Genomic DNA, 21,664 nt, shown 5'->3' with positions numbered 1-21,664 from the left:
ATAAAGGTGCTCTACAGGTGTCTCCGAAGGTACTTGTTGGGTTGGCGTATTTCGAGATTAGGATTTGTCACTCCGATTGTCGGAGAGGTATCTCTGGGCCCTCTCGGTAATGCACATCACTTAAGCCTTGCAAGCATTGCAACTAATGAATTAGTTGTGGGATGATGTATTACGGAATGCGTAAAGAGACTTGCCGGTAACGAGATTGAACTAGGTATTGAGATACCGACGATCGAATCTCGGGCAAGTAACATACCGATGACAAAGGGAATAACGTATGTTGTTATGCGGTCTGACCAATAAAGATCTTCATAGAATATGTGGGAGCCAATATGAGCATCCAGGTTCCACTATTGGTTATTGACCGGAGACGTGTCTCGGTCATGTCTACATAGTTCTCGAACCCGTAGGGTCCGTATGCTTAACGTTTCGATGACAGATATATTATGAGTTTATATGTTTTGATGTACCGAAGGTTGTTCGGAGTCCTGGATGTGATCACGGACATGACGAGGAGTCTTGAAATGGTCGAGACATGAAGATTGATATATTGGAAGCCTATGTTTGGATATCGGAAGTGTTCCGGGTGAAATCGGGATTTTACCGGAGTACCGGGAGGTTACCGGAACCCCCCGGGAGCTTAATGGGCCATAGTGGGCCTTGTGGAGAAGAGGAGAGGCGGCCAGGGCAGGGCCGCGTGCCCCTCCCCCCTAGTCCGAATAGGACAAGGAGAGGGGGTGGCGCCCCCCTTTCCTTCCTCTCTCCCTCCTCTTTCCCCTCCTCTCCTAGTCCAACAAGGAAAAGGGAGGGAGTCCTACTCCCGGTAGGAGTAGGACTCCTCCTGGCACGCCCCCTCTAGGACGGCCGCACCTCCCCCCTTGCTCCTTTATATACGGGGGCAGGGGGCACCCTAGACACAACAATTGATCGTTTGGTCTTTTTTGCCGTGTGTGGTGCCCCCCTCCACCATAGTCCACCTCGATAATACTGTAGCGGTGCTTAGGCGAAGCCCTGCGTCGGTAGAACATCATCATCGTCACCACGCCGTCGTGCTGACGAAACTCTCCCTCAACACTCGGCTGGATCGGAGTTCGAGGGATGTCATCGGACTGAACGTGTGCTGAACTCGGAGGGGCCGTGCATTCGGTACTTGATCGGTCGGATCATGAAGACGTACGACTACATCAACCGTGTTGTGCTAATGCTTCCACTTTCGGTCTACGAGGGTACGTGGACAACACTCTCCCCTCTCGTTGCTATGCATCACCATGATCTTGCGTGTGCGTAGGAATTTTTTTTGAAATTACTACGTTTCCCTTCGATCACATAGTATAACAGACAAGTATTGGATCGATTCAATATGATCGTTCTTCTAACGTCATACCCTCAATGTTGTTGTAGGAATATCGTTACACTTAACGATATCCTAAGATCCAGAAAACGTGATCGTCAACAACACTTGTGCCGATCTTAGAGGCGAGACCGGGAACCTATTGTTTACCGTTTATCATTCCACACGTGCATATGAGTTTTCCACTGAATCACATATTCCAGGATCATAGCAGTTATAGCATGGAATCTTAACTATAATTAATGGAAATATAATAATATTATATTATTGCCTCTAGGGCATATTTCCAACAAAAAGATGCCATGCAAGTTCTTATTATAAGCACGTATGACTATATATGAAATACATGCCTACATTACATTGATGAATTGGAGCTAGTTCTGTGTCGCCCTAGGTTATGACTATTACATGATGAATATTATCCAATGTTGTCACTGATCCAATGCCTACGAGCTTTGCACATATGTTTCTTGCTAAGTTACTACTGTTGCCACTACTGTCACAATTGCTACAAAACTATTGTTTCTACCGTTACTGTTACTGCTATTACTATCAAATTACCATACTACTGTGTTACTGATCATTCTGCTATAGATGTTTAGTTTCCAGGTGTGCTTGAATTGACAACTCAATTGCTAATACTTGCAAATATTATTTGGCTCCCTTTGTGTCGAATCAATAAATTTGGGTTGAATACGCTACCCTCGAAAACTATTTTGATCCCCTATACTTGTGGGTTATCATTTATGCAAAATGTCTAACGCATAACACTTGGGAGCAATATTACATCAAGGATGATTATCTAATGAGAGCTAACAAGCTTCGTATCCCCGAGTCTCCTCTTCGTTTGTTGCTTTGTCAAGAGGCTCATGGTGGAGGACTTATGGGCCACTTCGGACGCAACAAGACATCTGCTACGCTCTCCAAGAACTATTTTTGGCCCAAGATGTTGCGTGACGTCTCACACCACACCAACCGATACTCTACATGTCACAAAGATAAGTCTAAGGATCAATCCCATGGTGTCTATATGCCACTCCCTATTCCGTATCACCCATGGGAAGATATTAGTATGGATTTTTGTGCTTGGTTTGTCTAGAACTCAACATGGAAAATATTCGGTATTTGTTGTTGCGGACTGATTCTCTTAGATGGCACACTTTATTCCATGTAACAAGATAGACGATGCTTCACATGTTGCAAACCTCTTTTGTAGGGAAATCTTGCATCTACATGGAGTGCCCAAGACCATTGTATCGGACCGCGACGTCAAGTTCCTTAGCTACTTTTGGAAGATGCTATGCGCCAAGCTCAGAATCAAGCTACTCTTCTCTTCGGCATACCATCCGCAAACCGACGGCCAAATGGAGGTCACCAACCAGACGCTTTTGACTCTCCTCTGCGTGTGGATCAAGAAAAACATCAAGGAGTGGGAGGAATGCTTACCCATCTCCAAGTACGCCTACAATCGAGCAAGACATTCAACTGTTGGCAAGTCCCCCTTCGAAGTCGTCTACGGATGGAATCCAATGTCTCGATTGGACATTCTACCGCTACCTCTAAAAGAGCGCATCAACATGGACGTGAGTGCACGAGCGAGATATCTCAAGAAGGTGCATGAAGATACAAGACAAGCAATCGAGCGCCAAGTACACTGCCTCATGACCAAGCTCAATATCAATAAGCAACCCATGAGATTCAACATTGGAGATCTTGTGTGGCTACACCTTTTCAAGGACCGCTTCCCCCAACGAGCGCAAGTCTGAGCTACTACCTCGAGCCGACAGACCCTTCAAGGTGATCGCACGCTACAACAACAATGCATACAAGATCGACATACCACGCGGCAAGTACAACGTGAGCGACGTCTTCAACATCAAGGATCTCTCTCCCTACCATGGTGATAAGGTTTTCAATCCAAGGTCAGATCTTTCCCATGGGGGAGATGATGTGGAGCATCCTACGGTCATCCCCATGGACCTACCTATGTCTCCCCAAGTGCCAAGTGGACCGATGACACGAGCATGTGCAAGAACTATCGAGGCCGAGGTGACATCTCTCCTTAGTGATATTCCGTATGACCCATGTGAGACATGGCTACTACCTAAAGCCGGAATGCTATGTGTTATTAGGTATGAAGAAGACCACCTCGAAGATGGTCGAGATGATGGAAAATCCCTGAAGTTCATGGATGAGGGAGGATGACGAGAGGAACCAGAGAAGCTCCAAGAACCCGGACATCTGGCCCCTGGCCCGGACATCCGGCCCCTGAAGAGAACATTAGCAGCCCAACAGCGCGGAAGCTACAGCGCCCAGACATCCGTCCCGATGACCCCGGACATCCATCCCCTTCCCAGAAGTCCGGCACCTCTTGTCCAGATAACGTCCAGAATCGGCCGAAGCCAGCCTGGACATTTGGCCCGACTTGAAGGCCTGGACATCCGGCACCTGCGTGTGCACAGAGAACGGGCCGAAGGCTCATGTATCCCTCCTTACCCCTCCTACCTCGTGGACAACTATAGATAGACATCCCCCTCCTCCATTGTAGAGTTAGCATTGTAATAGCTCAAGATTGAGATAGAGCTTTGCTCATCCACTTATCACTACTCCTATGGGGACCAAGACCTCCTAGGAGAAGATCCCCTAAGTGGATTCAAAACCCCCTTGTGGGAAGATTCTCCAAGGATTCAAGATCTCTTTCCTCACGGATTGGGATGAAATAGTTACCGTGTATCCTCCCTTGTTGACTTTGAATCGTTTATTTCCCCTTTGTGTATGTGGATTTAGCACATGTGTGATTGGATCTAGTTGACTTGAATGTTCTCCTCTCTTGTGTTCATCGTGTTCTTCGGGAATCCCCCTCAATTTCGTGAAAGATCGGCCATTAGGGTTCCATCCTACATCAGTTTAGTCCGCCAAGCGGATTGGGAGGAATATATGTGCGGTCGGACGAGCCAGCTTTGGCCGGGTCCGACGTGGCGGGCGTGCCCATATCCGCCCCATATTTGAGTTGGATATGAGGGGTGCCGGTCAGTCCGGGCGTTTGAGGGCCGTTTGAGGCGCCCGTCTGGGTCAAAATTTAGCGACCAGACGTATGATGCGGGATTGAGGCGCTCGGTTGTATATGCTTTTACTGCCCTAAATAAAATGGATGGTTCATATAACCGCCGGCTATTTCTTCTGTTCTCTTAAACCCCTGACCTATGCAATACCGTTCAGAAATCATCTTATCGGTTGGTTTGTTGACGTGGATGAGGTCAAAGTGGTATTTGGCCAGTGGACCCTTTGAGGAAACCCACCAAAAGTTTAGATAATACTTTCTTCGTCTCAAAAAATTTGTCTAGATATGGATGTATCCAATACTAAAACGTAATTAACTAGATACATCCGTATTTAGACAAATCTAAGTCAAGAATTTTGAAACGGAGGGAGTATATTGTTTATCTTGCATATTCTTGTGGTGTTAATTTTGAACATAAGCTAGTCCTGGCTGGTGAATTCTCAATTTCTCATACTGAAGTATACCAATGTTCTTCCACACAAACACATAGCATTGCTGAAAGCAGAGCATATATCTTGCGCATAATAGTCGTAGCAACCAACTAACCAACTAGAAACGTGTTGTTTCAGCGCTGGCCGCCTACTTATGTCTAATAATTAGTATCCTCTGGTGCAAACCAACTTCAGTACCATAGTACCTTGATTACAGGTAGCTCGCATGCATTTGCTCCACCCGCCGGAGCATCCATATGCAGCGGTCGATCGGCCGGCCGGCCGGCGACGCCAACGGGATCCCGAGTCCCAACTGTACCGTAGGCTAGGACGTACTAGACCGAAAGGGACCCTAGTCGTTCTGAACTCCAGAGCGCATGGCACGGTAGGCGTACGATCAGAATCGGAAGGCGCACGTACACGCACGGCGCGTTACGTCGCCGTGTGCGCCGTACGCCGCACCATCCGTACGCGTTAATGTGCGTGCGACCCGATCGGTCATTAGGGTCCTCAACTGTTGGTGCTACCATAGACTTGGAGCGTGGCTTTTAAGGCGTGCTTAACTTAACTTAGGTGGTACTGCCACCTCAATCCTCTAGGGAGCACGTGCTCAAAGTTTAGCCAGTCTCTCCCTCAGCAGATAGGTGTACGTACTTGTCAGGAGGAGGAGCATATATCACCAGCTTCAAGTCCATTAATGGATGGGCTGGTCGACGCTTTAGAGAAAGCCCACCTACAATTTGAGAAGGTTGGTTGGATTAAACCGAATAAAAAATTAAGTGGAGTGTTAGTCTACAGCGCATGTGCGGTTTTCGATCGAGCTCTCAATTTGTGGCCGGGGCCCGTTTTGTGAAGCTGGACGCCGTCTAAAGCCGGGAATATCAGGTGTGTGAGTGAGTGGTGGCCAAGCTGACCAACGCCAGCGCCAACGCCAACGCCAGGCTTGATTAAGGGGCAGGTTAATTGGTTGCTTGAAAGAACAGGCAGAGCTGAGCCGATGGAGGCCCGTCCGGCCTATACGCGCACGTGGGTCCTCACGTGACCAGATGATGCCCAAAGGACAGTGGTGGGCAACGCTCTTGGATGCTGTTGGCGCTGTGGTCCTCTTCTCTCCATTTCCTTCTCGCAATTTTCTCGGCGAAATTGTTGAGTGAGAGAGAAAAGTACACGTCACAATCTATGGTTGTTCTGATAAAAAAGAGCATATGAACTCCTGCCATCTTATAATTCCAAAGTACAGTTTATATAGTATAGTTCCTAGCTAGGCGTCAGCTCGTGAACGAACGAATGGCTTTGTGTTGGTGAGATCGACCCCTGTTCATTTTTTAATCATCGCACGATGGGAGTTTTTATATTGGTATAAAACAGAAGGAAACCTACCTCTGATAGACGTGACGGCACCCTCAGGCTCAAGTCAACCAGATGGTGAACATCAGCTGAAGCTAGCTAGGCTCCAGATGTGTACCAATCGATCTTGTGTAGAGTAGCGAGCGAGGGCAGAATGTTTGCCCATGCCGGGAGGGCATCTCATTCGACGGAGCTAGCCAGCGACTCCTCCCCTCCCACTGCCACCATCAAGCTACATACACTATTGCCTTTTACTAGTAACTTTCAGCTAGGAATAGATGGATCTCCCTCCTCCTTAAATGAATCCTCAAACTGCCATTCATAGATGCCCAGCTGATTGGACCTACCCTCACTGACTCACTGGCTGCCCGTTTCACAGACAGAATCTATCCTATCCGTTTGTCTTTCTTCCCTCCATCTGCAGGCAGGGTCAACCACAAAAAATATCACGTACACCTCTAGCGATCCAGCTACAGTTCATCCTTCAGGGGCATCCGCTTCAGGGGCTTTGATCGGATACGTGACATCTCAGCCTTTACTGTGTTCTTCTGCCTGCCTCTTTGAACAAGATATATATGGCACCTCAGTAGTTAGTAGTAGTTGTTGTAGTCACCATCTCTCATAGGCAGTGGCGAATCTAGCAGGACATTGAAGGGTAGGCTTAAAACATAAATTTCCTAAGTCTAATTAGCAAATGCAGTGCAATTGTTGCATGTAAAGCATCAGAATATATTTGTCAAGCGGTATGTTTAGCTTAAATATGATTTTGGAGGGTAAGCTTAAGCCTATTGAAGCCTTCCTAGTGGAATCGCCACTGCTCATAGGTGAGCAGTTCATGTTGGTACTCCAATTTTAAGAGTGGCATGGCAATATATTGTCACCCCTGAACCCAGTCTCAGCCAATCATTACTGAAATTGTGTGCCCTCGTGCATTCATGCATGCTTATACTTATTAAAGTATATAATAGTATCTCATAAATAAATTCCTATCTGCTGCAAGAAGCATTGCGAGCGAGGGTACATGACGGTATTGCACCATGCACGCACGCTGCTTTCCAGAAGTCAAGCATCCGCGTTTATATTGCAGGATCGTCGTCGACCCGTCCGGGGAGAGGAATCAAGAAAAAGCAACGTGAGAAGAGAAAGAAAAGAAAGGAAAGGAAAGGAAAGGAAAGAAAGTAACAGGAGTGAGGTCCCCGTGTGAAGGCCGAGGAGAAAGAGGAATAAGCAAAAAGCGCTCCCCATTTGAAGATTACCAGCGAGTCTCTCTCTAATCTAATCTAATCGCACGGAGGACTACGCTGCCTAAGCCGGTCGTTGGGCTGGGTCGAGCTAGCCTAGCCATGGCCATGGCGATGGTGGCCAAGGCCATGGTGGAGCATGCATGCATGCATGCAAGCAAATGGTTGCGCGAGAGAGAGAGAGCGAGCGGGAGCGGGACATCTTTTCCGCGGGGCGGGGCGGGGCGGGGGCCCACGGGGGAGGGAGATGGCTGCACTGCATGATCATCACTGTGCGAGACTAGGATCGAGTTGGTGCCGGGTCCAAATCACAGCGGCCCAATAATTGATCGGGACGCCACTGGAAGCGAAGCGAGGAAGAAGAAATGGGCGCCTCGCCTCACCCGCTCCCAGCGGCCGACAAGGCCCGCCCGTGGCCGCTATCCCGCGCCTGGACCACCGCGCGGCGGCCGCACGATCCCCATCCGACGGCCGCGGCGGCCCGATAAAGACGCACCAGCAAAGGCAAGCACACGCGCGAGGCGCGAGCAAGCCTCCAGCCAGGCCCAGCCTCCCTCCACGGCCCGCGCCGGCCACCTCATCTCCTCTTCCCTTTTAAGCCCCCTAATAATAATTAAAAACCACTCAAAAAATTAAAATGACTAACCTGCCCCCCGGTCCATCAGCCTCCGCTTGGTCCTGCCACGGAGAAAAGTCAGAGACGGCCGGGACAAATGTGGCCTCCTCCTCCTCCGTTATGTGTCTTGCTCTTCGTCTCTCTTTCCCAACTGCCTCTTAATTGCCCCACTGTTAACGCAACTCCCACCAAAAAAAAATCATCAAAGCTCAAGTTCAGCAAGCCCGTCGGGTCAACACGGACGCGAGCAATAAAAAATAGTACTCCTCCTACCGGTTGAGCAAATTAATTAATTAATTAACCAAGTACGGGCTGTTAGGGAGATGGATTAATTAGCCCGGCGGCATGCGATGCACATGAAACACTGTCAACCAAAACAACAGATCGAGGGCGTAGATCGGCCCACGTCGTCGATCAGCCGGAGAAAAAGAAAAAAGGAAAAGGAAAAAAAACAGAGAGGGACGGGAGGGTTGCACCCACCAAAAAAAATCAGTTGTGGCTAGGCTACACTCCTTTTCCTGTCTTTTTAAAATTTTATATCTCCAATCCAAACCTAAAGGAGGAACGGAGCGTGACGGACATGGGTCGCGCGCCCGTTCAAGGCACATGAAAAAAGCCCCGGAATTTGCCAGGCATGGGTCAATTTGCTTCCGGCCCCGGGCCTTTCAAGTGCTGGTCAATTTCGAAATGAAAAAGAAAAGGCTGGAAAGACACGGAGAGGGACTCCTCCAGCCTCCTCGCTTTCTTTCTTTTCCCATCCGATCCCCCACACCCCTCTCCTCTCTGCTTTACGGCCAATTTATTTCTTCCTTCTGCCGGATAATGAAAAACACATCTCCATGAACATCTATATATGTCATCTAGATGCCGATGTTGTATGGCAACATGATGATACATGAAGCCGTAATTCTACTTGCATTCTTCTAGATCACATGTCTGGATTAGCATATTATCAACTACTCCCTCCCTCTCATAATATAAGAGTATTTTTTACACTGAATTAGTTGACGCCGAAACGGATGTAGGAGTGGTAAGACGGTAGTGGTAGAGAGTTGGAGAAGGGTGGAGGGGAGAAAGCAAGGGGAGGGAGACAAGTAAAAACAAGGGCACGACATCAGCAGCACCAGCAAATAATAACTTAACCGCAGCACAACAACGACGCTTGTTATTAAACGCGCAAGGAAAAAGGAACAGAAAAGGGGAGGGGGGATACCAAAGGAGGAGGTGAGAGAGGGCGACGACAACAGCGACGTTTTCCTAAGACCCAGCGCTCCCCTTAACCTCGGGCTCTGTCCAATTCCGATACATATCGGCAGCAGCAGCGGCGGCGGCAGGAGGGATCAGCAGCAGAGAGAAACTGAGCTGAGGTTTTTTTTTTTATATATGCGAGGTGCAGCGGCGGCCGGGGTGTATATTAGCCTCCCCGCCCTTCCCCTTTGCGTCGCTCTTCCCTTTCAGAAGGCGATTGCACAGGGCGACCAAGAACTGCTGCTGCACCCGACCGGACAAGCGTAAAAAATATAGAGATAGTCACCCACACCAGAGAGAGAGATAAAGAGATTTCGAGAGGGAGGGAGACAAGCGGAGACAGAGATGGAGAGGAGGTCGCTCGGAGGCAAGCCTTTCACTCCCTCGACAAGATAACGATGTGCTCCTCCTCATCTTAGGTAAGTGAGACGCAAAGGCTAAGCCGTGTTTGCTAGCTAGCCAGCGCGTCGATTCGATCGAGCTGTCCGTGCGTAATTCGATTGCGTGCTGAGGAGCTTGGGGAAGAGATTGGGATCTTTTTGATTTTTAATTTGTTTGTTTGAAGTTCTTTTAATTCTGTGGTTTTGGATTCTTGATCTTTTTCTTTGTTGGGTTCTTTTTCTTTCCTTTATCTCTGATGCCGCGCGCGGTTGTTGCCGATGATGAACTTGTCTCAGGTCGCTGCGGGAGATCGATCGAAGGGGATTTTTTCTTGGCGCCGACGACGACGATGATGACAGTGGCGCCGCCGGCATGGGGATAGCGGCGCCACCGTGTCAGCAGACGACCACGCAGCACGTGGGCGCACCCAGGAGCAGTGCGGCGATCTACGACGGCCGGCCGGCCACGGCGAGTTCTATGTCCCACTCCCAGGGATTCCACCAGGGCAGCAGCGGCGTCTACGGCTTCTCCTCGGATGGCTTCGACCGCCCGGGATCCAGCCAGCAGGACCAGCAGCAAGAGCACGAGCAGCAGCAGCACCACGTGGCGCAGCAGAGCCGACGCGACAAGATGAGGGTCCAGGGCTTCGACCCGGCCGCCGCCGCTGCCCACGGGCTGCTCCCTATCGATGGCGATGAGCACGTCGAGCCCGGCGCCATGTACGACCACGCGGCGGCCGCCGGCGCCTCCAACATGCTCGCCGAGATGTTCAACTTCTCCGCCCAGACGCCGTCGGGGCCTTCCGCCACCGAGCTGCTGGCCAGCCAGATGAACGCCAACTACCGCTTCGGGTTCCGGCAGCAGGCGCCGGGAGCGGTAGTAGCCGGCTTGCCCGGCGACGGCGGTTGGTTCGGCAGCGGCGGGCCTGGCCGCGCTGGCGTGGTCCTCGGCGGGGCAAACTTATTAGGTGAGACGTCCTCGCCCAAGCAACAAGCAGGCGGCATGGCGGGCCTCGCCACCGACCCGGCCGCCGCGATGCAGCTCTTCTTGATGAACCCTCAGCAGCAGCAGCAGCAACAGTCAAGGTCGTCGCCGACGTCGCCTCCGCCGTCGGACGCGCAGTCGGCTATTCAGCACCACGAGGCGTTCCAGGCGTACGGCAACGCTGCGAGCTCGTTCGGCGGCGGCGGGGCCGGCGTGGTGGAAGGCCAGGGCCTCTCCCTCTCCCTGTCGCCGTCGTTACAGCAGCTGGAGATGGCGAAGCAGGCCGAGGAGCTAAGGGTGAGAGACGGCGTGCTCTACTTCAACCGACAGCAGCAGCAGCAGGCCCCGTCGGTGCAACAGCTCCCGATGGCATTGCACGGCCAGGTGGGCGCGATGGGGCAGCAGCTCCACGTCGGGTACGGCCCCGCCGGGGTCGCCGGCGTGCTGCGCAACTCCAAGTACACGCGCGCGGCCCAGGAGCTCCTCGACGAATTCTGCAGCGTGGGCCGCGGGCAGACGATCAAGGGAGGCGGGCGCGGCGCCGGCGGCTCCTCGTCCAACCCTAACGCGAGCAAGGGCGGGCCCTCCAGCTCCGGCGCCGCCCAGTCGCCATCGTCGGCGTCCAAGGAGCCCCCACAGCTGTCCCCCGCCGACCGGTTCGAGCAGCAGCGCAAGAAGGCCAAGCTCGTCTCCATGCTCGACGAGGCACGTACCCACAAACACATTCCACGCACTTCTCCCTTTCGATCCCTCTGTCTTTCTCATGCATGCATGGCGGCGTCCAACTAGCAGCTAGTTCCGGCCGGCGCGGCGGCATGGCGCCGGCAAAGTTTAGGTAGGTTGAAGTGCAACAGACAGTAGGTGGCTGGCCGGTAGGGCTGGCTAGCCAGTACGGCCGCCCAGCTGCTTCAGAACCAACGAACGAGCGAACTGGCTCCTGTTTTTTTTACCACCAGCTCAGTCACTCACTCGGACCGGGACGTGGCATGCACAGCGAGGCGGCGGCCAATGGCAGCGCAGGCTGGGGCAGCCAGAGGTAGCGAGCTTTTGGGTGGATCGTCACGACGCAAACTCCAAGGGCGATATGAGTCTCCAATCATAGTAACATCCATCCGTCCCACGATCCGATTTCTTTCTTTTTGTGCGGTTGTTGGTGCCGCAATGCCGTGATAGCAGCTGTTGCCGCAGCATTCATCGCCTCCATTTCTTTATGCTTGCTTGCATGGACTCTCTCTTTCCATATCTCTTCCCCCGCAAAGGGAAAGAGAGTACGGCCACCCGTTGGGATTATTATATTTCCATCCTTCTCCGCACACGCATTTGGACTACGATTTGTGTCACGTCACCACGTCAAATTTCCCCATATAATATCATGTGCTACTACTCTAGTCTCTTTAGTAGCTAGTGTGTGTGAAAGTTCATGATTCTAATCGAGTAGTAGCAAATATATCTGGCTAGTATATGTACATGATCGATGTAGTACTTATAAGCGATTGGACAAAATGGCTGGAGAAAGATAGGTGCATGCGTTGGCTCAGGTAGATTTGTGTGGGAGCTGTTAGAATTTGGCACAGTGAGCAAGTACGAGAGGTAGCACTCACATGTGTGTCCCCGGATACTATAAATTACTACTCCTGCTACATAATTGGAAAGAGAGATCGGCGATCAACAGCACGAGCACAGCACAGGAACAAAATCGGCACATGCAAGTTAGATGCCTCTGCGCATGGCTTTGCTGTTGCCAAACGGCCGTGGGCCTCGGCTGCGCTTGTTCTTTCCACCCATTTCCCGCTCATAATTGTGCCAGCGACACATGCTACGCCATGCCCATCTCTTAATTGCCCGCACCCAAAGTTTGTTTCTTTCTTTCGTGTCTAGGAGTAACTTTGAATTTTCTTCTTCACAATCCACCCACGATCATGCATGCATCTTACTAATCTCTCAGTCGATATAGCTGCCTGTGATTCTTTCTCCTTTTCTTTTTTACTTTCATTCCTACCATCGGGTAAAACGACCAATGCCTACTTCTTTCTAATTTAATTTACAGAACTTCAAGATCGATCGATGTGGTTAATTAATTAGCTCAAAAATTGTGCATGTGTTTTGTTCCGCAGGTGGACCGGAGGTACAACCACTACTGCGACCAGATGCAGATGGTGGTGAACTTCTTCGACTCGGTGATGGGGTTCGGGGCGGCGACGCCCTACACGGCGCTGGCGCAGAAGGCCATGTCGCGGCACTTCCGGTGCCTCAAGGACGCCATCGCCGCGCAGCTGCGGCACACCTGCGAGCTGCTGGGCGAGAAGGACGCCGGCACGAGCTCCGGGCTGACCAAGGGGGAGACGCCGCGGCTGCGCGCCATCGACCAGAGCCTCCGGCAGCAGCGCGCCTTCCACCACATGGGCATGATGGAGCAGGAGGCGTGGCGGCCCCAGCGCGGCCTCCCCGAGCGCTCCGTCAGCATCCTCCGCTCCTGGCTCTTCGAGCACTTCCTACACCCGTACGTACCACACCCTCATCCTCGCCTACATTATTATCAACTCTCCGTACGTACTACCCCTACGTCGGTACATGTCCATGCAGTACGCTGAGGCCAGTCGATCAGGTGGGCATGCATGCATGCGACTGTTCTTCTCTAGCTAGGATATGTAGCTAGCCTGGCATGGAATTTGCGATATGCTCCATGCATGGGATGGGGTCGACGAATGCATGCCGTCCATCCGTCGACATGGTAGGGGTACTACGTACGTACAGGGACTGCACTCATCACGGGCAGCTTCTGCTTTGTTCTCCCTCCCTCCCTCTCTCTCGTTTGCTGCTAGCCGATGCGCTGCCGCGCTGCTTTCGCAAAAGCAGTAGTTGTTTTCGAGATCCACGCTAAAACCGGCAGGGACAGGCGCCATGCCGGGCACTGTGCATATTCCTTCCCTTTTGCCCTCTCCCGGATTACTTTCCCATCATTGCAGAAATTTAACTTTCTCCCCAGCCCAGTTTTTTTACCGCCCTGCCCGTTTTTAGTGCCTGCAGCAGGGCTGGATACTGGCTGTCAGGAATTCTGCCCATCTTTTTTCAAAAGCTCTTCACGCGCGCGCAAAGGCTTCAGCTATAGCGCTGCCATCGCCTGCTGCTTCATTCCCTGGAGCCTTTTTCTGGCTTCTGCTGCATGTAGCATCAGCTAGCATGGGCGAGCTTGCTAGCTTTACAAGTTTGTTCTGCGATCGCGCACGATCGTGCACGATGCCAGCATTGCCATGCTCTGGGAGAGATCAAAAGATGATCCGTCCATCAGAGCATACTCATCTAGGAATCCGCTTCTTTTTGGCTAGCTCCTGCAGTTTATGCGTGCGTGCGTGCATGCATGCATGCACGCGTAGGTAGGTAGAACGAGGTATATGTTGCTCATATGGGCAGTGCACGTATAATTCGTATATGATTGGTGAACAGTGCGCTGCTGCCCGCAGTGGTGGTGCTGTTCCTGCTGCTTGGCGCCACTGCTGCGTGCTGCTTGTGCAGTGAGGCAGCAGGCAGGCAGGCAGGAAGGAGTGCATGCAGCCTTAATGATCAGTCCGTTTTGTAGCATCTTGCATGGAGTATCGCTATTGCTGATGCGTGGCTTCGTCGTAACGTGCGTAGGTACCCCAGCGACGCCGATAAGCACCTGTTGGCGAGGCAGACGGGGCTGTCCAGGAACCAGGTTTGTAATTCTACCACTTTCTACCACGCTGTGCATGCATGCATGCATGCATATACACCATATAGTACATGGAATCTTCAGACTTTTCTTGTATGCGCGTGGGATGTTACACTGTTGACCATACCCTGATTGTGCTCTTTGTTTGTTTTTTGATTGGTCTCGCATTTTTGTCTCTCTTCCGGTATCTAAAAGCTCTCGAAACAGATTTTCGCCCTGCTTTATAGATAAAACAAACACCGAGTTCATGCAATAAGTTCAATTGCTTGGAAAATAAAGATAAGTTTGTCGAGGCAGCAACACCAACATGCTAACATGCCTGAAACAAAGAAGAAGAAAGGCCACCAAGTGGGCAGTAGATCAATGGCTAATATCTAAAAACTTGATAGCTTCGCAGTGAAACAGACTTATAGCATCCAGTTAATGATTTTAGTTGCTTAGCAATCATGCAGGGTAACACATACATAATGTGATGCTGGGAACAAATAGAGGAGCCATATACTACTATATTACCCCATAAATTGTACAAACTCCTCAAATAGATACTCCGAGAAGATTTCACTGCCTAAATACTCAATCCGAGTATAGTATGCACAATTTACATATGACGCGGCAAACTTATATCCAAAATTTGACAATGCAACATCCTGGCATAATCAACTTAAAATAAAACATGGAGAATACACATGTACTTTCTTTGCTAAATAAAGCTAAACAGTGCATGTATGGAGAAATCATTATAATGTTCTACATTATTTAAGCAATGGTTGAATGCAATTTGTTTCTAAAAGATAAAACATAAACTTCCTTTCTAACAAAAACATATATCTCGTGCATAGTTAGTCTCCCCGAAGGCTGGCCACACTAGATTGAGCACGTGCAAGCCGATATCGAGCCACTCCTATAGGCTTACCCCGATTGGCACATGCCTCATTACTTTGTCCGCCCTGTTGGTGCAATCTGAAAACGGACGAGCACCTCGTGACCTAAGGGCCTAGTGCATGGTTTGTTCTCATCCCATTGGCGGCACGAGCTAGGCTTCGCTCCTTCGGCCTTGGATCATAGCCTGGTAATAAATCACTTCGACTAGCTTGCAAGCATCTCAGTACACTAGCTCATGACTGCAAAGCGTGTTGTCGATGGCCCTGCTCGATTTGTGGACGCTTTCGAACTGCACAATCTACATATATTTCAAGTGCAATTCTAGAAGAAAAAACAATGATGAGTGATCAACTTTGGTGTTGGCATGTGTCTGACACCCAATTGTGCGTGGAAAGGCTTAGGGAGGCTTGGGAGTGTTATGGCATGCAACTTTGCTTTTCTCAGGATATGTTTTTCTTGTTTTTGGTTTTGAATGTTACCGTAACACCCCAACCCTCCCTAAGCTTTCCACGCATTTCTAGCATTGATGTAGAAATGAAATTATCAAAACTAAAATTAGAACATAATAGTATTGCACCACATTCTCATTGCATAAATGGTAGAAAACCTAGAGGATAATGGAGGGTGGATGCATGCCATATTGCCTTGTGACATCCAAGTTTAATTATTTGTTGATAAAAAAAGATGTGTAGGGCTTGCATTTGCTTAATGATGTGGAGGGCTTGCATGTGGTGGAAAGTGAAAAATGGAAACTGGAAGGGTTGCATGCAATTGATGATGTGGATGGTTGGATGTGCATTTAAATGGGATTGCTTACTTAGATATAATAATATAGGATTATGGATATTTATAAAAAAGTATAGTTAACATATATATGTGTGACAATAAATTAGAGAAACTAAAAGTCACTAATAAATCAAGAGATGAATCTCTAATGTCACTCCATTTAAAACTAAATTGCACAACAAGATGCTTCCATTTTGTCAGGTGCTCAAAATGGTCCCAGCAAATGCTGGTAAAGCATAATAAATTCTAAAGCATCTAAATGAAAATACCCATGCATGTTAAATCAAAAGTAAAAAAACTAGGTTTAAATTGTTTTTTTTGAGTGAATTTAGTCCATTTTGACATCATTACTAGTACAAGTGAATGTAAATTTCAAGATTAATTTATATTTAATATATCTCATATGTATGGACCACCGGCATGCAATACTATCTACTTCAATGCAGACCATGTTTTTTTTGCGGGTTTATTGCAGCATTCACAACGGTGTATGCTTGTCCACATATATATCAGGCATGTATATGTTCGAAGGGTACTCTCAATATTCTTGCTGTTCCATCGTATATATGCTTACCTTTACCTTTCAGTTTTTGGAGAATCAGCTTAGCTTTCAGTTCACCTATCTCTCTATTTTGTATCTTCCTGGGCGTGGTCCCTTCACTGGTGCCCCCTCATGCATGTCCTAGTTAACCCATGGCCCTCTTGGTACAAAATTTTCGTTTGCTGTTTGCCCAATGCGACAACGCAGACCCTGTCCCTCCTCAGTTCCCTTTGTCGTGCGATGCCTCTTGCGGGACTCGTGAAGAGACTCTGTGCATGCAAACCTGTGGTCTAGCTATGCTACTCTTAAAAAAAAAAAGAGTCTGTGATCTGATGCTACTCGATCTTACATAGGTTTACCCTCCCAAAGATTCACATAGGAAAGCCCTTCATCCAGATAAAACCTGAATGTGTTTAGTCAACTGACGGTAACTGTCAAACTTGTCATGCTCAATAAGAGTAGAGCTAATTTAGGATCTAATTAGCTCCTCCCCTAGTTAGCACCGTACTTTTATTTACACTTTCATTATGTCCGGCTCCGGCCAGTAGGTACATCGATTATTCCAAGCAAGCCATCTATCTTGTTCACGTATAGCTAGAAACTGACCGGTGAACCTACTTTGATTTAGACGGAGAATCTCTGATTCTAAATTTATCGTCTGGTCTAACTTTCTCAGTCAATTAATTGTTGTTTTTCTAAGGCTTTGATTACATCAACATTGTTGAAATCGTGTATGCATCTGCAAACACTTAATCAATATGCAACTAAACTGTCCAGTACCTTCTATGCAACCAACTGCCCAACTGCATGTGGCTTCATCTTGAAGCAACACGTCCAATCTGGTCTCTTTCAGTTTATCTGATTTTTATGGACCATTGGCTAGCTGCCTTTGTTCTCAGAATTTGCAACACAAATAATTAAAGTAGCTAGGAGCATTGGGGTACTTAACAAGTTAGTGATGTCTTTTTAAGATAGAAAAGCCTTTTTTTACTTAGGTTGCAACTATGAGATAGTAACACAAAATTATAAAAATGATAAATAAACTGCAGGACCGAGGAGTACAATTTCAAGTACCCCCAAAATAGCAAAATAAAAATACTTTTTAATACTCACCAGAATTAATTGATAGCAAAATGGATCGCCCTAAGTTTCGATAATATATATGCATGGTTTAAATTGCGCTAAGTTATCTATTCTCCATACACCTGGTCCCACTGCTACCGAGTTATGGTCGAATTTTAATCCGTTCGTCTTGTTTTCCACGGATATTTTTTGGACTTAATATGATTCAAACTAGTGCAGATTGGTATCAATAGAACTAGTGCTTTAACACACCAAAAATATTTTCTGTGTAACATATACATGCACCCTATACAATTACATAAGCCATTTTGTCATGCATGATAATGTATGAATCTGCAATGAGAAAATTAGCTCCTCTTGCTCATTGTATCTGGCATTATGCTCTGTTTAAACCAATAATTAATGACATAATGCAAGATTTCTTATGACCCGTGATATATCCTCAAGCTATGTAGAATTCACACCTAAATTGGCATGATCTTGCCCTTTCAAAAGCATTTTAGTGGTTAAATGGAAAACTAAGACATATGTGAGTGGGGATTTAGTATTTCGTTATTTGGATGGGTCATGCAGTTTCATGATCTAGTGCTAAAACTTGTCGTTCTCATGTTTGTATTATTTAGAACTGTTCATTGTATCTTCAAAAAATAGGTACAAACTTATGTGATTATTCTAAACAGTCTCTCGGTTTTTCTAGTAATATGTACTTACTGTTGCGGATTTAGTATTTTAAAAAATATGGGAGGCTATATATAGAAGGAAGTTTTTTAACAATTTTCCAGGAATTATAGATGCATACTTGGAGCAAGAAATCTAGCTTTAAGCATCTTTTTCTATGTAGTTTTCAGTGGCATACATGTCAAGAAATAATGTTAGGAGAGCCTGGCAGTATGATAGTGTCAGTTTAGTTGTTTACCATTCTTTTTGCGAATAGTCCCGTTTACCATTTAATCATGGGAGAGCCAGAGACAGTACATACATAAACATCTACTCCCTCCGTTTCTAAATATAAAACTTTATAGAGATTTCAATACGGGCTACATACAGATGTATATAAACATATTTTAGAATGTAGATTTGCTTTTTTTGCTCTATATGTAGTCCGTATTGAAATCTCTAAAAAGACTTATATTTAGAAATGAAGGTAGTACTAAAAGAATTCATGTTGCAAAGGAACTACTAATTGGCTACTACAACGAAATCATTGGTTACAAACGAAACAGGACAAATAAGCGCAAGGTAAAAACCGAAATGACAGTGCGGACTGCTGAACAAAGGTAGCTAGCTAGCTAGCTACCCTACACGTCCCTGCACACATGCATGCATGCATGCACGCATGGCGCCATTGCGCTATGGACCCTCTCTATGTCTGCAATAATTCCTTTGGTTAATTTCGTTTGGATCAACTCCAGGTTTCGAATTGGTTCATCAACGCCCGCGTCCGGCTGTGGAAGCCCATGATCGAGGAGATGTACCAGCAGGAGACCAAGGAGCTGGAGGGCTCCTCCGCCGGCGGCGGCGGAGGCGGGCCCGAGTCCGGCAACGACCCCTCCGGCGCCGACGACTTGCACTCCCCGACGACCACCGGTGCGCAGCAGCACCCGCAGCAGCAAGTAGTAATGCAGCACGGCGGCGGCAGGTACGGCCAACAAGAACACGGGATGTCCGGCGTCCACCCCCATAAGCTCGACCCCGGCGCGGGGCCCTCGGTGGCGGACGCCGCCTTCGTCGGCCTTGACCCGGCGGAGCTCCTTGGCGGCGACGCGCACGTGGGCGCCGCGGACGACCTGTACGGGAGGTTCGAGCCAGGGGTGAGGATGAGGTACGGGCCCGCCACGACCGGCGCGGTCTCCGGCGATGTGTCGCTTACGCTGGGCCTGCAGCACGCCGGCGCCGGCAACCAGGGGCCGGACGGCAGCGGCCGGTTCTCCTTGAGAGACTACAGTGGTTGTTGATGCCTACCTACACATATATATTGATTATTCATTCATGGCTCATGCATGCATTGCATTATTCGGAGCACTGAGGAGATTCAAAGAGAGAAGAAAGAAAGCACCGGAGAAGAGAGAGAGATCTAGAGAGATAAACTTGCATGGTGCCTCTGGAGGTGGTGCATGGGATGGGAATATATTAATACGAGACAAATCATCATCTTCATTTTCTTCTTCCTCAGATGATTCTTAATTTAGCTAGATTAATTCCTTTCGGTAGGCATTATTGTTGGGGGGGCTAAGGAAAATCTGTATACAGGAAAAGAAAGATAGGAAGTGTATGTTATAGATTTGTTTTAGTCACACTCTTTTTTTGGCTCTCCTGTTCTTCTGTTCCATGTCCTGTTTCTTGTCCGTTTTAGTCTTGGTGTACCATTGTTTTCTTCTCCTTTCCATCTGTAACTAAACATAAGAGAAACATACATACATACATACATGATTGCATATATTGGTAAATATCTCGACATATACACATGGCTATATGCATGTGGGCTAGAAGAAGAGATGTATAGTACGTACATGCATACACACTTGGGCGGGTACAAGTGTGGTCACTCACACTCACTCACGGCTGGCTGGCTGGCATATGTACCTGCAACTTGTGCGTGGCTCCTTTGATTTTGCCCCACCTTTTGGGGAATCCAATTGATGCCGTGTCGGGGAAAGCTTTTCTGCTGAAAATAGCATGCAGTATCGAGAACAACTGCTGCTAGTTTTTACTTACAGGATTGGTACGTAGTACAAGCAATTGCAGTACAATAGTATTCCTTCCATAAAAAAATATAAGAGTGTTTAGATCAATACTTCACCTGTCGGTCGGGCCGATCAATCAATCATGCATCAGTGCGTAAGTGGCATCCAGTTGAAGTGATTACTAATTAGCAACGTACAGGAACTGAGTTGTTCACTGATGGATGGACCCAATTATCGTGGCTAGCTGATCGATGGAGCAAGCAACCGCTGGAAGGAGATGCTGCCTGCTAGCTACTTCATCCGTTCTGAATTACTTGTCTTAGATTTGTCTAGATACGGAGGTATCTAACACTAAAATGAGTCTAGATACATCCGTATTTAAACAAATTCAAGACAAGTAATTCGGAACGGAGGGAGTACATGGGGCTGGCAACCGAAACGAAAACGGTACAGTAGGTTGGCACGCTGGCTAGGACCGGCAGGAGGCACGCAATCTTCCCCCGTGAGCACGGAGAAAAAAGAGAAGAAATTTCGAAAGGAACGGAGCAGCGTACGCTCAGGTGGCCGGAGCCTTTTCCCTGCCGTTGCACCACCACGTACACGCTGTGCGAACCGGGAAGCTAGGCGACCGGAGATCGCCGGCCGGCCCGGGCCGCCGGTGCGGCGGTGCCGGCCGGCCGATCGATGGACGCGCGTACGGCGGGGGCGTACGTACTGCTGCGTGGACGCGGCGCCGACATGATGGGGTTCGGGTGCATTAATGCGAGAAATTGTGGTTGATTGATGGGCGCTCGCTCGCTCGATCGGCACGGACGGGCGACAGGGACGTAGATTTGGTTGCCAGAGGAAGCAGGCGGATCAATCAATCAATGAGTGCGTCGGTCGGTCCACCCGTCCGTCCAAGAACCGTCGGCCCATCTCCTCCGGTCCGGCCGCGAGGACAGCGGGTCGGTCAATGATGGATGGGGCGTGTGGTTAATCGACCCGCTTGTGTGATGGATGGAGGGGGAGATCGGCATTTTGGTTGCCGATGGACGGACGGCTGGTGTCTAATTGCAGCAAGAGCAAAACTGTTGTGCTCGCAACCCTGCTGTTTCTGAAGCGAGCGGCGAGGCGGCGCAGGCTCTGGGGCGGCAGGCGCTTGGCTGGGGGCCGGGGCGTGGCGAGCGTAGTGCAGACGGACAAGTTGGGGTCGTCTGCCGCGTTGGGCGCCTCCAACAAAAGCCATACATGTCCCTTTTCGCATCTATTGCCATCTTAAATGGATAAAATTCAAACAAAACGGACGTCTGTTTAGGATTGTGCGGTGGAGTTGGCCTAAGGTGATCGAGGTGTCG

General features: G+C 48.8%; 1 protein-coding gene across 1 annotated transcript; it reads left to right on the top strand.

The window, feature by feature from the left end:
- Positions 1–9,359: 9,359 nt before the first annotated feature.
- LOC147974693 (uncharacterized) lies at positions 9,360–20,080 on the top strand. Its single transcript, XM_087517702.1, has 5 exons — positions 9,360–9,714; positions 9,973–11,365; positions 12,775–13,160; positions 14,294–14,354; positions 19,056–20,080. The coding sequence occupies exons 2-5, from the start codon at positions 10,049–10,051 to the stop codon at positions 19,596–19,598; spliced, it is 2,307 nt and encodes a 768-aa protein (XP_087373828.1). The 5' UTR covers positions 9,360–9,714; positions 9,973–10,048; the 3' UTR covers positions 19,599–20,080.
- Positions 20,081–21,664: the final 1,584 nt, after the last annotated feature.

Source organism: Triticum urartu, chromosome 4A (assembly GCF_056163025.1).
Source record: "Triticum urartu cultivar PI428250 chromosome 4A, HENAU_Tu73, whole genome shotgun sequence".
In the NCBI taxonomy this organism is placed as follows: Eukaryota; Viridiplantae; Streptophyta; class Magnoliopsida; order Poales; family Poaceae; genus Triticum; species Triticum urartu.
This window is presented reverse-complemented; position numbering and strand designations above follow the sequence as displayed.

Coding starts and splice junctions, on each gene's coding strand:
- LOC147974693 (XM_087517702.1), top strand. CDS start 10,049: ATGGGGATAGCGGCGCCACCGTGTCAGCAGACGACCACGCAGCACGTG. Junction 11,366..12,774: donor TCGTCTCCATGCTCGACGAG/GCACGTACCCAC, acceptor TTTGTTCCGCAG/GTGGACCGGAGGTACAACCA. Junction 13,161..14,293: donor TTCGAGCACTTCCTACACCC/GTACGTACCACA, acceptor TAACGTGCGTAG/GTACCCCAGCGACGCCGATA.